The sequence below is a fragment of the Oryctolagus cuniculus genome, chromosome 7, assembly GCF_051225735.1.
Source record: "Oryctolagus cuniculus isolate XC-2025 breed Fujian yellow rabbit chromosome 7, ASM5122573v1, whole genome shotgun sequence".
NCBI lineage: Eukaryota > Metazoa > Chordata > Mammalia > Lagomorpha > Leporidae > Oryctolagus > Oryctolagus cuniculus.
In genome coordinates, this window is record NC_142873.1 from 8,903,942 (window position 1) to 8,917,198 (window position 13,257).

General features: G+C 39.8%; 1 protein-coding gene across 4 annotated transcripts in view; it reads left to right on the forward strand.

The window, feature by feature from the left end:
- Window positions 1-13,257, forward strand: part of SOAT1 (sterol O-acyltransferase 1) — a 67,867-nt gene that overhangs the window by 42,082 nt on the left and 12,528 nt on the right. For all 4 annotated transcript variants that reach the window (XM_070077205.2, XM_089299453.1, XM_070077206.2 and 1 more), the window contains 4 exons: window positions 7,566-7,717; window positions 8,905-8,964; window positions 11,404-11,511; window positions 12,282-12,564. In XM_070077205.2, coding sequence (XP_069933306.1) covers window positions 7,566-7,717; window positions 8,905-8,964; window positions 11,404-11,511; window positions 12,282-12,564 — 603 coding nt within the window. The remainder of the gene's footprint in view (window positions 1-7,565; window positions 7,718-8,904; window positions 8,965-11,403; window positions 11,512-12,281; window positions 12,565-13,257) is intronic.

A 13,257-nucleotide genomic window follows, 5' to 3' on the forward strand; every position in this document is an offset into this window, starting at 1 on the left:
TGCATAGATGTGTTCATCTCTGGTCTACTGCGGAGAATTCTTGGAAAGTCAGTTCATTGTTATTTACAATTTCATCATTTGTTTACAAAAGGTAGAAAAGTATTTGCCTTAATGCCATCTTAGGCACGTTCAACAGATCAGTTTCATGAATACCTATTGGTCCCTTGTCAGTCAAACAGCATGAAACTGGGACTCTAAAGAATTGGAGCATCGACATGCTTGTTAAGAGCCCTGTGTGTTCCGTAAAGTGAATAAGAAGAGGAATGGTGACTGAGTTAGGTGTCGTCAGATTGTTCTTTGAAAGTTGTAAAGTGATATCTGTGTAAGTTGTATTCATAAGGATTTACATAATTTTAGACCTATTAATTGCAGACATTAAAGGTGATAGTTACTCTATTTTAACTATAAAATCCGATTTTAACAAAAACCCCAAACTTCCTAACTAGGCAGATGTTAATCATCTATATGTCATTGGTTGAGGAGCACTTTAAAATATTTATTTAACATTTCTGACATCAGTGTGTATATTGTACATTATGATAAAGCACTGAACCAAGCAGTGTAGTTCACTAGGCATCTTTTTCGTTTCTTAGTGCCTCTTCCTTTTTGTGGCATCTTAAATTAAGTTTACACATTGTGTACACAGTGCACTCGAGATTTGTTAAGATTTTAATGTTGTGCTGCCACGTAAAATTATTGCAAGAACAGGAAGAATACATTATCTTTTGTGAGGCGTTTTTTTTTTTCCCTGATTATAGTAATGGTACTCATTGCAAATTGATAACAGAAAAAGCATAAATAGGAAACAGTCCTATGCCTACCACCAGAAAATAACATTTGATTTATTTTTTCCATACCATTTGTTTCCTTTTTTCTGTCAGTACACAGTTCCATGTGGACATATACAGGCACATGCATGCATTGGTATGTCAGCAAGAATCAGCATCAGTTTATGTGTTCAGTTTGTGTATTTTTCTTAACATTATTTTGTGTTTGTGTGTTATGTTTTCTTTGAAAGTGTGTCTTTAAAAATTATTTCACAATATCTGTTTGTATGATTATATTATTTGTTAACTACTAAGAGTGTATTTTTACTCCTTTCTGGCTTTCTAGCATTTAACAATGACCGATAAAGAAGTGAAGGAGGTAGGGAAGATGATAATCAATCATAGGATGTACCATTTGGAAGATAAGGATGAGGGAAATGAATGTATTTCGGCTCAGTTTAGGCTGATGAAAAATATGTTACCTTATCAAGAATATTGTAATCTAAATTGGGCAGCAGCACAGTGTTAAATTTATTTTAAATAAAAAGGGATTATAATTTAGGGATGTACTGTTATTGTTGGCTTCTCCTAAATCTTTAGTTTTTTATATAAAGGGTTATATAATAGTTGTGCTGAAGATTTTTTTTTCCAAGCAGCAGTTTGCTGTTGTTGTTTTAATATGGAGGTGGAATTTGTTATAATGCACTCTTTAGGTCTATAAACCTCTGCTGCGTTGATATGTTCAATGGAATGGTTGTAATAGACCTGTGCTAATAAACAAGATCTTTTTATTAGATGACCTGCCACTTCAGGCTACATATATATCATTGCCATGTTTCTTTTTCTAGCTTTTATTTTATTTTTTTTTTTTTTGGCTTATGCTGTTTATCATGTAGAAACATTTCAATTTACAGTGTACACTGGGAAGCAGTATACTGTAATGTGAACTCTGGGGTCACGTACACCTGGGCTCTGATCCCATTTCCACAGCTGATAAGTTCTGTGACCTTGGGTGCATCACTTGACTTGTGTAAGCCAAGGTCTCTCATTTAAAAAAGGAATTACAATCCTACTCCAGATATAGTGGTTTCTAAAAAGATTTACTTATTTATTTGAAAGTCAGCACTACAGCAAAAGAAGGAGAAGGAGAGACATGGAGAGAGGGAGATGGAGAGAGAGAGGCAGGGAGGGGGAGAAAGAGAGGGAGAGAAGGGGGGAGAGAGGGACAGAGGGAGATGGAGAGGGGGGGGAGAGAGAGAAAGAGAGAGAGAGAGAGAGAGAGAGAGAGATTTCCATTCACTGGTTTACTCCCCAATGGCAGCAATGTCCAGTATGGGCCAGGCCGAAGCCAGGAGCAGGAGCTTCTTCCAGGTCTCCCACATGGGTGCAGGGGCCCAAGGACTTGGGCCATCCTCTGTTGCTTTCCCAGGCACATTAGCGGGGAGCCGGATTGGAAGTGGAACATCCAGGACTCGAACCAGGTCTTGCATGGGATACCGGCATCATAGGTGGCGGCTTTACCCACTATGCCACAACACTGGCCCTAAAGATGGTTTTAAGACTAGAAATAGTATATAATAGTCCCTAAGAATGTCAAGTATATGGCAGTTATTCAGTAAATAACACCTGATACAATAATAACAATAGTGATTTTCAGCCTCTTTCCAATAATAACCTCTGGAAAGAAATCAAGACTAGGTAGTGTTTTGTTTTGTTTTGTTTTGTTTTGTTTTTTTGACAGTCAGAGTTAGACAGAGAGAAAGGTCTTCATTCCGTTGGTTCACCCCCCAAATGGCCGCTACGGCCGGAGCACTGTGCCAATCCAAAGCCAAAAGCTAGGTTCTTCTTCCTGGTCTCCCATGCGGGTGCAGGGCCCAAGCACGTGGGCCATCCTCCACTGCCTTCCTGGGCCACAGCAGAGAGCTGGACTGGAAGAGGAGCAACCGGGACAGAATCCGGTGCCCTGACTGGGACTAGAACCCCGGGGTGCCAGTGCCACAGGCGAATGATTAGCCTAGTGAGCCGCGGCACTGGCCAAGACTAGGTAGTTTTAAAAATAACAGCTTTCTATGTACTTTGTGATAGACTCTGAACTAAAACAGCAGTAGTGTGAATGTTCGTGCCAGGTTCCTTTCAAAAGCTGTGTGGAAATTACAAAGTACCTTGGTACCTGCTTTGCTAAGTGTTGGCTGTACCGTTAACTAAAAGACACGGTGTTTAAAGTCAGCTGGGGAGGCAGACACGAAGATGCCAAGAAGTAGAAATGCTATGCTTTAGGAGAGAATGAGAAGTTCAGAGGGGGTTGTCAGGGCCACCTCCCTGGTAAGTCACTTTAGTGTGACACCTGGAATGCCTGCCAGGTATTCCATTGTGGTGTTGTGCCCAGAAAGGTCACGTTTCTGGTTTCATGCCGGAGTGAGGCTGAAGGGTTCCCTGTGCAAAGGCAGCAGCGAGTCGGGGAAACTAGTGATTCCTAGACTGGCAGTCTGACCCTGAGGAGTCAGAATATCATTTTGTTTAAAGCCAATAAAGAAGAAAAAAAGAACAAATTCTGATCAAGTAAACTAAATGTTTGAGAAACTGAAAATAGTATTTCATGAGGGGTCGTCAAAAAGTTCGTGGAAACTGCATATTATGAGAATATTGTCCAAGAATTTTGAAAGTTTTTTGCACCAAAGTGAATTTATCCATTTTTTAAAAAGTTTTTAAGATTTATTTTATTTGAGAAGCCTATTCCTTGGAGCCAGGGACTCAGTCCAGGTCTCCCAAGTGAGTGGCAGGGACCTCTCTACTTGGCCTGGCATCCATTCGCAGGAAGCTGGGATCGGGACTGAGCCGAGACTAACTGAGGCACGCTGAGATGGGAACTCGGTGGCCCAAGCAGCTTCTGGACTGCTTTGCCTGCGATTCCTGCTCTTAAATTCTCGGTCTCCTTTCTCTGTTGTCCTTTCTCTGTCTCCTTTCTCTGTGGCATTTGCTAGACCATTAGTGATGCATGTAATGTCTCTCTCGTGGATAGGCAGTGAGTCGCTTAAGAGCAGCCCTGTGTGTGTGTGTGTGTGTGTGTGTCTTGTTCCCCACCTCTGGTGCTGAATAATAGTAGTTAGTACTGCTTGTTATCCGAGTGTGTTTGGTCTCTCAGTTCAGCTAGCAGGCTGGGATAACAAGGAGTACCCTTCCTTGTGGACTGACGGGGAAGGACGGAAAGGTAGGAGTTCAGCCGCGTGGGGAGAAAAGGAAAGGAATAGGCGGGGCAAAAGAAGAGGGTGCACTTCCTAAGGAGGTGAAGGTTAGGAGATAGCTGTGAGAGTCCTTCACAAGTCTGGCAGTTGGAAGTTGAGTGTGCAGCAAAGGCCCATCTGTGAGTGAGCGCCTGGGAGCTGTGCCGGAGGAAGTCAACTACTCTCTTCAATTAAAGTTGGTGGATTAGGACTTGATTTTAGTAGCTTTTACTGACATTTGTATAACATTTGTTACTTTTTTAAAAGCTTCTAAGGTCTACTTAAACTGATGCTGCCTGGGACTGGTGCCAGAGTAAGAGGAATTCTAGCTTTACAAAAGCTGGCTTGGGTCCCTTTGCCACGTCTCAAGATTCCAGGTTTCTGCTTTCAGATTGAGTAGAATTTTCGTGGACTGAGATACGAGCGCAGTGAAGTGCTGGGATGTGACGTGGTTAAACTCTCTGAAACCCTCCATCCTGGCTGTTTCCCAGATTTGCCGAGGGCGTGCCTGCCCCAGGAACGTTTTACACTTAGGCTTCCTTCTTCCTAGAGTCCACCTTCAGATCTCAGATGTCATCTGCTCTCTCACTGTCACATCTCAAGTGTCATTTTATCATTGAGGTTTTCCCTGACCTCCTTATGGAAAATGTCTGCCCCCACGGTCATGCCGTATTCCTTTCCATGACACCTGCTGGCGTCCTACATGTCCTGTATACATTCCACGAGGATTGGGGGTTGGTTTGGGGCATTGTTGTATATCCTGTGCCTAGGAGTATGCCCAGAGCTGTGCATGCCCTTATAGCAGAATGAACAAATTCCTTCCCTTCTTCACTTTCAGTATATTTCTATGTGGGAAAATGTTTTTATAGCTGAAGGAAAAAACCCTGTACTAGTAAGTTGAATTCTAGAGAGTAAAAGCAAAGAGAACCTGTTTTCTTCATGTTGGTTTTGTTTCTTTTTGGCTGGAGCACTTCTGTTGAAAACATTTCAAAATGAAAATGATCATATAATTGAAATAGATCGAAGGAACAAAAATGGAATACTATTGGATAAGCTCATTGTGAAAAAAAAAAAATAAGTCTGTAGAAAAGTTTGTTCTTTTTTCCAGGGAATATAGGTTCTCAATAGTTTGTCCCTAAATCTTACCTCTCTGCATTTTTCTGTTGTAGCTAAAACTCTTCATACTTTCCTGTATGTTTGCTTTTTTTCCATAATCTTTCCCCTTTCCTTCTGCCATTTTTCACTTCATCCAGGTCCTAAGATCGTCAAGGTTTCTGCTCAAAAAAGGTATTTCCATTCAACTCCTCCCTGCTCTGTTTCCTAACTGCTTGCATGCTTGTTAAGTCTTTGTTGATATGCCAGCTCGGGTGACACATGTATGGTCTACCGTGTGCTATCTATACGTGGATGTCTTGTGTTCTCCAGCCCTGCCAGCTGTCCTGTGAGAGTAGGCGCCTGGCATATTCTCACTGCCAGGACTCGTGACTTGTGAACTGTAGGAGCCAGCAGCATGAGAAGCCCTCCTGTAATTGCATGACATACAGCGATGTGTTTAGGCTTTCCTTTGGAGGACTTGGGCACACTCCTGTGGTATAACAGTCCAGACAAATGCTGCTTCAGATCTCGTAAGTGCAACTTGGATGAATAATTTAGTCAGAGGAAAAAAGCATCTTTTCCCTTGAAGAATTGGTAATTAACAGTTTTTCTGTATGTAGGTAAATTCTGCCAATTAAAAAATACCTAAATTTGCAAAAATGAGCATCTATAGTTGAAGAAATATTTTTGCTCATACTTTTTTCAAAAATTGTGACAGTTTTAAGATGTGAACTGCTATATTCCTAAAGCTGTACCTATGAAATTTGTATTCATTAAATAAAAGTATCACAGTTAAACATATGCATACTCATATTTTCATAAGATAAGTATATTTACACACATAAGTACTGCAGTTTTATGAAATTTTATGGAACACATATGTTTTATCATTTGACAAATACATAGTTATGAAGGTAGTAATCAACATTTTATTTATTTTTTATTGTCTGTGTCTCTGCCTCGCAAAAAGTTTTATTCATTTTTTTCTAAATTTTGAAAGATACTTTTTTTTAGCTAATTTGTATGTTGTTTTTTTTTTTTAAATTTTATTTCAATTATACATGTTTCATGTATTTCATATACACAGATCTGGAACATAGTGGCATTTCGTCACCTACGCTCCTTCCCATACTCCAACCCCTTTTTCCCCCTCCCTCTTGCTTTCTCACTCTTAATTTTTACAAAGATCTGTTGTCAGTATATTTAATGATCATATAGCTAACCCTACTCTAAGTAAAAGAGTTCAGCAGATAGTGTGAAGAGAAAAAAATAAAAAAGGGCTATAAACAGTCATCAAATCTCAAAATGTCTTTCTCTCCAATACATTACATTTCAAGTACTCTATTAGTTACCTTGGATCAGGGAAAACATATGCTAACTGTCTTTTTGGGACTGACTTATTTCACTAAGTATAATGGTTTCCAGTTGCGTCCATCGTGTTGCAAAAGACAAGATTTCATTTATTTTTACAGCTGAATAGTACTTCATAGTGTATTTATACCCTAATTTCTTTATCCAGTGAACATTTGATAAACTTCTGGATTGATTCCATATCTTAGCAATTGTGCATTGTGGTGCAGTGAACATGGGGGTACAGATAACTCTTTCATGTGCTGATTTCTTTTGGTTTGGGTAAATTCCCAGGAGTGGGATGACTGACTCATATGGAGGTCTGTATTCAGATCTCTGAGGTCTCTCCACACTGTCTTCCACAGTGATTGGGCCAGTTTACATTCCAACCAACAGTGGACCAGAGTACCTTTTCCCCTATGTCCTCTCCAACATCTGTTGTTTGTTGATTTTCGTATGTGAGCCATTCTAACTGGAGTGAAGTGAAGCCTCTTTGTGGTTTGGATTTGCATTTCCCTGATGGCTAGTGATGCTAGCATTTTCTCAGGTGTCTGTTGGCCATTTGAATTTCCTCTTTTGAAAAGTGTTTTTTCAAGTCCTTTGCCCAATTATTAACTAGATTGTTTGTTTTGTTGTTGAATTTCTTGAGCTCTTTGTAAAGAAGTCAACATTTGATATAAATAAATGACATGCTCTAAAATATAAATAGTGGGTAATTAGAGCAAAGGAATTGCCTAAAAAAAGGGGGACTTAAAATTTAATGGGGATATAATGCTGACTTTTTGGGTGTGTTTCTAAATAAAAATGAAGAGAGGAATAGTCTCATTTTGAACGTTGTGTGATTTTGATTTTTTATGTCAGGGAGTTCACTTAGTCGGTGATTACTTTGGTGTTTTTAATTTGTGCTTAGAAAAGATACATATTTTTAATAGGGTATAACATCCATGTATTGATTTTTCAATAACCATTTCTGAAACTACAATCAGCTATAGATGTATTTTTGCCTTTACCCTTGAATATTTACTCTATATGCTTTCTTTTGAACCAGCTCTGTTTGAGAGTGCTTTAGAAAAATGTTAATAACCCACATGCATGTGTTCTTTGTTTTCCTTTACTTGTTTTAAAATTATAGGAATTAAAGCCACTTTTTTTGAAGGAAGTTGGCAGTCACTTTGATGATTTTGTGACCAATCTGATTGAAAAATCGGCATCATTAGACAATGGTGGATGTGCTCTCACAACTTTTTCCATTCTTAAAGAAATGAAAAACAATCACAGAGCTAAGTAAGTATAGACATGATTTTCTTTTAACACAGGTATCTACTCTAGGTCACTGGTCAGAACATGGACTGCAGTAGAAGTGCCTGAGTCCCAGCCTGGCACTTCTTGTAGGCTGTGAGTGCTATTGGGAAGGTTCTTTAACCACGTGAGAGCTGGGTTATTTCCTCCTAGTGTGTGGATTCAGTTTTCCATTTTTCACTTTCCTCAGTTTCATGCCTCTGCAGTCTCTATCCATCTCTCCTGTCCTGGAGAATAGCTTTGACCAGTCATACTTGACAGACGTGCTGGTGGTGCTACAGAAAGCCCTAAAGAAGATGTTTATGCTAGGTATCAAAATGCAAGTGATTTGTAACTAGAGCAAAACGTTAAGATCAGGAAGCCAGGGGCAGGTGCTGTGGCTCAGCAGGTTAAGCTGCCACTCGGGACACCGGCATCGCTTATCAGAGTGTCTGGTTTGAGGCCTAGCTCCTCTACACTTCTGATCCAGCTCCCTCTTAGTGGGCCTGGGAGGGAATGGATGATGGCCCAAGTACTTGGGTCCCTGCCACCCATGTGGGCACCTGGATGCAGTTCCTGGCTCCTAGCTTTGGCCTGGCCCAGCCCTGACTGTTTTGGCTATTTGGGAGGAGAACCAGTGGATGGAAGATATCTCGGGGTTGCTTTCTCTCTCTGTCTCTGTGTTGCTCCCATTTTGTCAGTCTGTCTTATGAATAATAGATAGATAGATAGATAAATGTTAAAAATAAAAATTAGGGGCTGTTGGGAGTTGCTGGAAGTCTGTTGACATCATAATCTCAGTGGAAGTTTGGAGGGGAAGCCAGTCATCTGGATGGCTTGGAGCACCATATGGCTGGAGTCTTGGCCATGACCTAGGGACTCTAGGAGAAGGAAATGTGGTTGCCAGTGTGGAATGCAGTGCCTCTCCGCAGGGGCTGGGTGTGGGGACCGAGTGTATGCTGTTCCGGTTGGTTGTGTCTAACACCTCTGCCGACCTAAATAGCTGTGTGTGTGTTGTTCAGGAGGAGTAAATGCAATAACATGCATAAAACCCCAGCACAGGACCTGGATCACAGTGAGAAGGCGGTTCCTTAGTGTTAACTGTGGTCGTGGGTCGTGTGTTTCTTGTCTGCGGGATCACATTTCTTACACTACTGGAAGCACTTCATTTTGATTTTTTTTGTTCCTTCCAGAGACCTGAGAGCACCTCCAGAGCAGGGAAAGATTTTCGTTGCAAGGCGATCTCTCTTGGAGTGAGTATTTTTAGTTGATTTTGTTAACATTTATTTTGAATTTTAGGAAAAAAAAAAAAAAACACCTAGCCTGATTGATAAAGAGTCACTGCTTAGTCTAAGACTGTGTGATGAGTGTCTTCCCTGTTGATAGAAATCATTAGTTTTGGCATCTCTTTTAATGCATTTGTCGTGTCGTGCCCTTTCCTTCTGATCTTCTGGTTCTGCATCTAGCGTTAAAGAGGAGCTGGGGATAAAAATGGTGTTGCTTCAGAGAACTGGTTACCCAAAGGGCTAGAGCTGAAGTTTTCTGACTTGGTAAGCCAGCTCATGATTTGGAGATGCTGCCTTCTTTTAATACATGAGATTATGTTTTCATCTCATTTTCAAGTTACTCATTTAAAAACTGATTGCAGGGCCGACACTGTGGTATAGTGGGTAAAGCTGCCCCCTGCGGTGCGGGCATCCTATGTGGGAGCTGATTCGAGTCCCAGCTGCTCCACTTCTGATCCAGCTTTTTCCTACAGCCTAGGAAAGCAGTGGAAGATGGCCCAAGTGCTTGGGCCCCTGCATTTGCATGGGAGACCCAGAAGAAGCTCCTGGCTCCTGGCTTCAGATCAGCTCAGCTCTGGCCATTGTGGTCATTTGGGGAGTGAACCAGCAGATGGAAGGCCTCTCTCTCTTCTTTGTCTCTCACTCTGCCTCTGCCTCTCTGTAACTCTGACTTAAAATTAAATAAATAAATCTTTAAACAAAAAACTGATTACTTAGTATTTTAAAAATAAAATTATTCAAGGTAAATTAATTGTGACTTTATTTGCAAACTGAAAATTAAAGGTTCATTTTGGATATGTGATTAATATTTCTTCTTTAGTGATCTTTGAGTAGATTGATTATTCATTTGGTCAATTATTTATTCATTAGAATACAGCTGAAATTTAACCTGCATTGTTGCATTTCATCTGAATAGTTGGTATGGTGAAAAATGCATCTTTTTATTATTATTATTATTATTATTATTATTATTATTATTTTTGACAGGCAGAGTGGACAGTGAGAGAGAGAGACAGAGAGAAAGGTCTTCCTTTGCCGTTGGTTCACCCTCCAAGGGCCGCCGCGGCCGGCACACGGCGCTGATCTGAAGCCAGGAGCCAGGTGCTTCCTCCTGGTTTCCCATGGGGTGCAGGGCCCAAGCACTTGGGCCATCCTCCACTGCACTCCCGGGCCACAGCAGAGAGCTGGCCTGGAAGAGGGGCAACCGGGACAGAATCCGGTGCCCCGACCGGGACTAGAACCCGGTGTGCCGGCGCCGCAGGCAGAGGATTAGCCTAGTGAGCCGCGGCGCCGGCCTAAAAATGCATCTTATACTTACCAACATTTACCTTCCATGAGCCAAGTTGATTTGCACTGTTTAGCCTCTATGAGGTTATAAATATGTATAAAATCCCTTTTTAGTTTTGGTATAATTTTTTTGAAGAGAAAATACAGGGGAAAATGCAGGCTTTTCACATAAAAGGAAAAATAAAATAATTACATTTTAATGACGATTTTAATGATAGAATGGTATTTATGAAAAAGAAACAAAATTAAAATACAGTTTAATTTTAAAAAATTTAACCAAGGAAATGGAACACATTTTTTATGACTCAAATGGGTTTTTATTAGAATTTGAAGAGCCTTATTCTAGGGATTTCATAGTATTTGAGATTTCTCAGAAAAGTCTTTTAGAAAGTTAACATAACTCTTGCCAAAAACAAGGTTAAAATACTTGTTTTAGATAGATACAAAAGGTATTGGGAAGTAATTTAGGAAAGAGATTGCTACATTTTAAAAGAAAAGCAGATCACTGTTAAAATCAATGAGGAGAAAGTAAAAGCACTTATCAATAACTTAGGTTTTATAGACGTATAGGATGATAGTTATCATTAGTATAGAAGTACGTACTGTACTAGTGAAGTGTAGGGAGTAGACTGTAAGAACAGGATTTTTAAAAAGTTTTATTGTTTTGAAAGGCAGAGAGACAGAGACAGATCTTCCATCCATTTACTGGTTCACTTCTCAAATGCCTACAACAGCTGAGGCTGGGCTAGGCTGAAGTCATGATCTGGGTCTCCCCTATGGGCACAGGGTCCCAAGTAGTTGGGCCATCCTCTGATGCTTTCCCAGGCCCTTTTGCAGGGAGTTGGATTGGAATTGGAGCAGCTGGGACTTGAACTGGCCTCATGGGATGCTGGTACTGCAGGCCAGGGTTTGAAGCCATTGTGTGTGCCGGCCCCTTGATCTTAATATTTAATATGCTTGTACTTCATGTTTAAAATTGTGTATTTACTGTTACTTTTAGAGATTTTTTTTCCAGTGGTGTATTAAGGATCTTCTAAATTACTCTAAAGAAAAGTCTGCATAATGTTTTAAAATTCGAGTATGGATTACCAATTTGGTTTTTTTGAACTACAATTACAGTGAGCTGTTTGAAGTGGACCACATCAGGACAATATATCACATGTTCATCGCCCTCCTCATTCTCTTTATCCTCAGCACTCTTGTGGTAGATTACATCGATGAAGGAAGGTAAGACAGTGCCAAGAATGACTGGCTGCTTTGTAGGGGCACTTGAGAGTGTTCACTGAATTTTGGTCAAGAATAGTTCGGCCAGATTTGCTCAGAATATCCCAGAGGTGCTGATTTGAGCGTAATTTTCTTTTCTAAAAAGTTTAGAGATAATTAGGAGTTTCAGTACTTTCATTTTTGAAATAGTCCATTTAATATAATCATTATTTTCTAGGTGTTTTTTCCAAATGGTAACATTGGAACTTTAGGTTGAAAAAAAGTGATGTTTCTTTTTGATGTAAAAATCAAATTGTAACTTAAAAAGTGACAATTTGGTAATCATGACTGAATTATGTATTTCTTGGGAAAATTAAAACTTGAGATAATGGTATAATAGTTAAAATTTCCAAATTTTAACTTTCTTTCTGAAAAGTCATCTATTGAATGTCAAAGTGATTGATACTTGAATATTTCATTTTGTAATAGTTGACTTTAGTGTTTTAAAAGATTAGTGTGAGAATCTTATCTTTCTGAAGTTCATTACTTTATTATCTTAGGTATCTTCAGTTCAGGGACCATAGTATCTTAGAGCTTTTAGGAAATTTGTTGTTGAGCTGTATTGTCAAACAGGGTTAGAAGCAGATCTCTATCTAGCAAAACTATTAGATCTGTGGTTTAAATGTACTTATGTTCCAGTGTTTCCTAAAGTTCAAAGTCTGGGGCTTGGAAGTTTGCATTCTGTGAATTTGGTGTGTGTTACAAACTCCGTTTTCTGTGCTTCCTCTCCCCAGGCTGGTGCTTGAGTTCAATCTCCTGTCTTACGCTTTTGGCAAATTTCCTACTGTTGTTTGGACCTGGTGGACCATGTTCCTGTCTACACTTTCAATTCCCTATTTCCTGTTTCAACATTGGGCCAATGGCTACAGCAAGAGTTCTCATCCACTGATGTATTCTCTCTTCCATGGCTTACTTTTTATGGTCTTCCAGCTTGGAATTCTAGGTTTTGGGCCAACGTATATTGTATTAGCATATACACTGCCACCAGCTTCCCGTTTCATTGTTATACTCGAGCAGGTAAGGTTGTGCATACTATCCAATGGACTGCTATGCTTTGTTAAAATAGTGATGATGATGGTCATGTAATACTGTTGCTGTTAGCTGTATGAATTTGGATAAATTTTTGTATTTTTTTTTTGTGCATGTGCCACTATTTCCTGTAGAATTAAAATGTTAAACAGGATTATCTCAGCTTTTAAGATTCATTTAGCTTCAGTGTTCTCTGAGTCAGGATGATTGAAATAAATTAAATTGAGCTATACTGGACAGATTGTTTTTTTCCAGAATACTTTTTGTTGAAGTCATCTAGATTGTAAAATATTTTTCTAACTAAAGACTTTACTTTTTAAGTGTCAGATTCATTGTTTTGTCATATCTATTCCTATTTAAATGAAGGACTTATTTTAATTTCTATACCTTTCAGAATTTTTCTTTTAACTTTTATTTATCTATTTGTTTATTTGAAAGGTAGGGCGAGAGTGAGATATGTTCTATCTGCTGGTTCATTCCCCAAATGGCCACAGTGGCTGGGCTGGGCCGGGCCAGGTGAAAAACAAGATCCCAGAACTCTATCTGGGCCTCCCGTGTGGGTGGCAGGGGCCCAAGCACTTGGGCCGTCTTTACAGGCATGTTATCAGGGAGTTGAATCGGAAGTGTAGCAGCTGAGACTTGAACTGGCACTCCAGTATCTAATGCCTGTGCTGCAAGGGG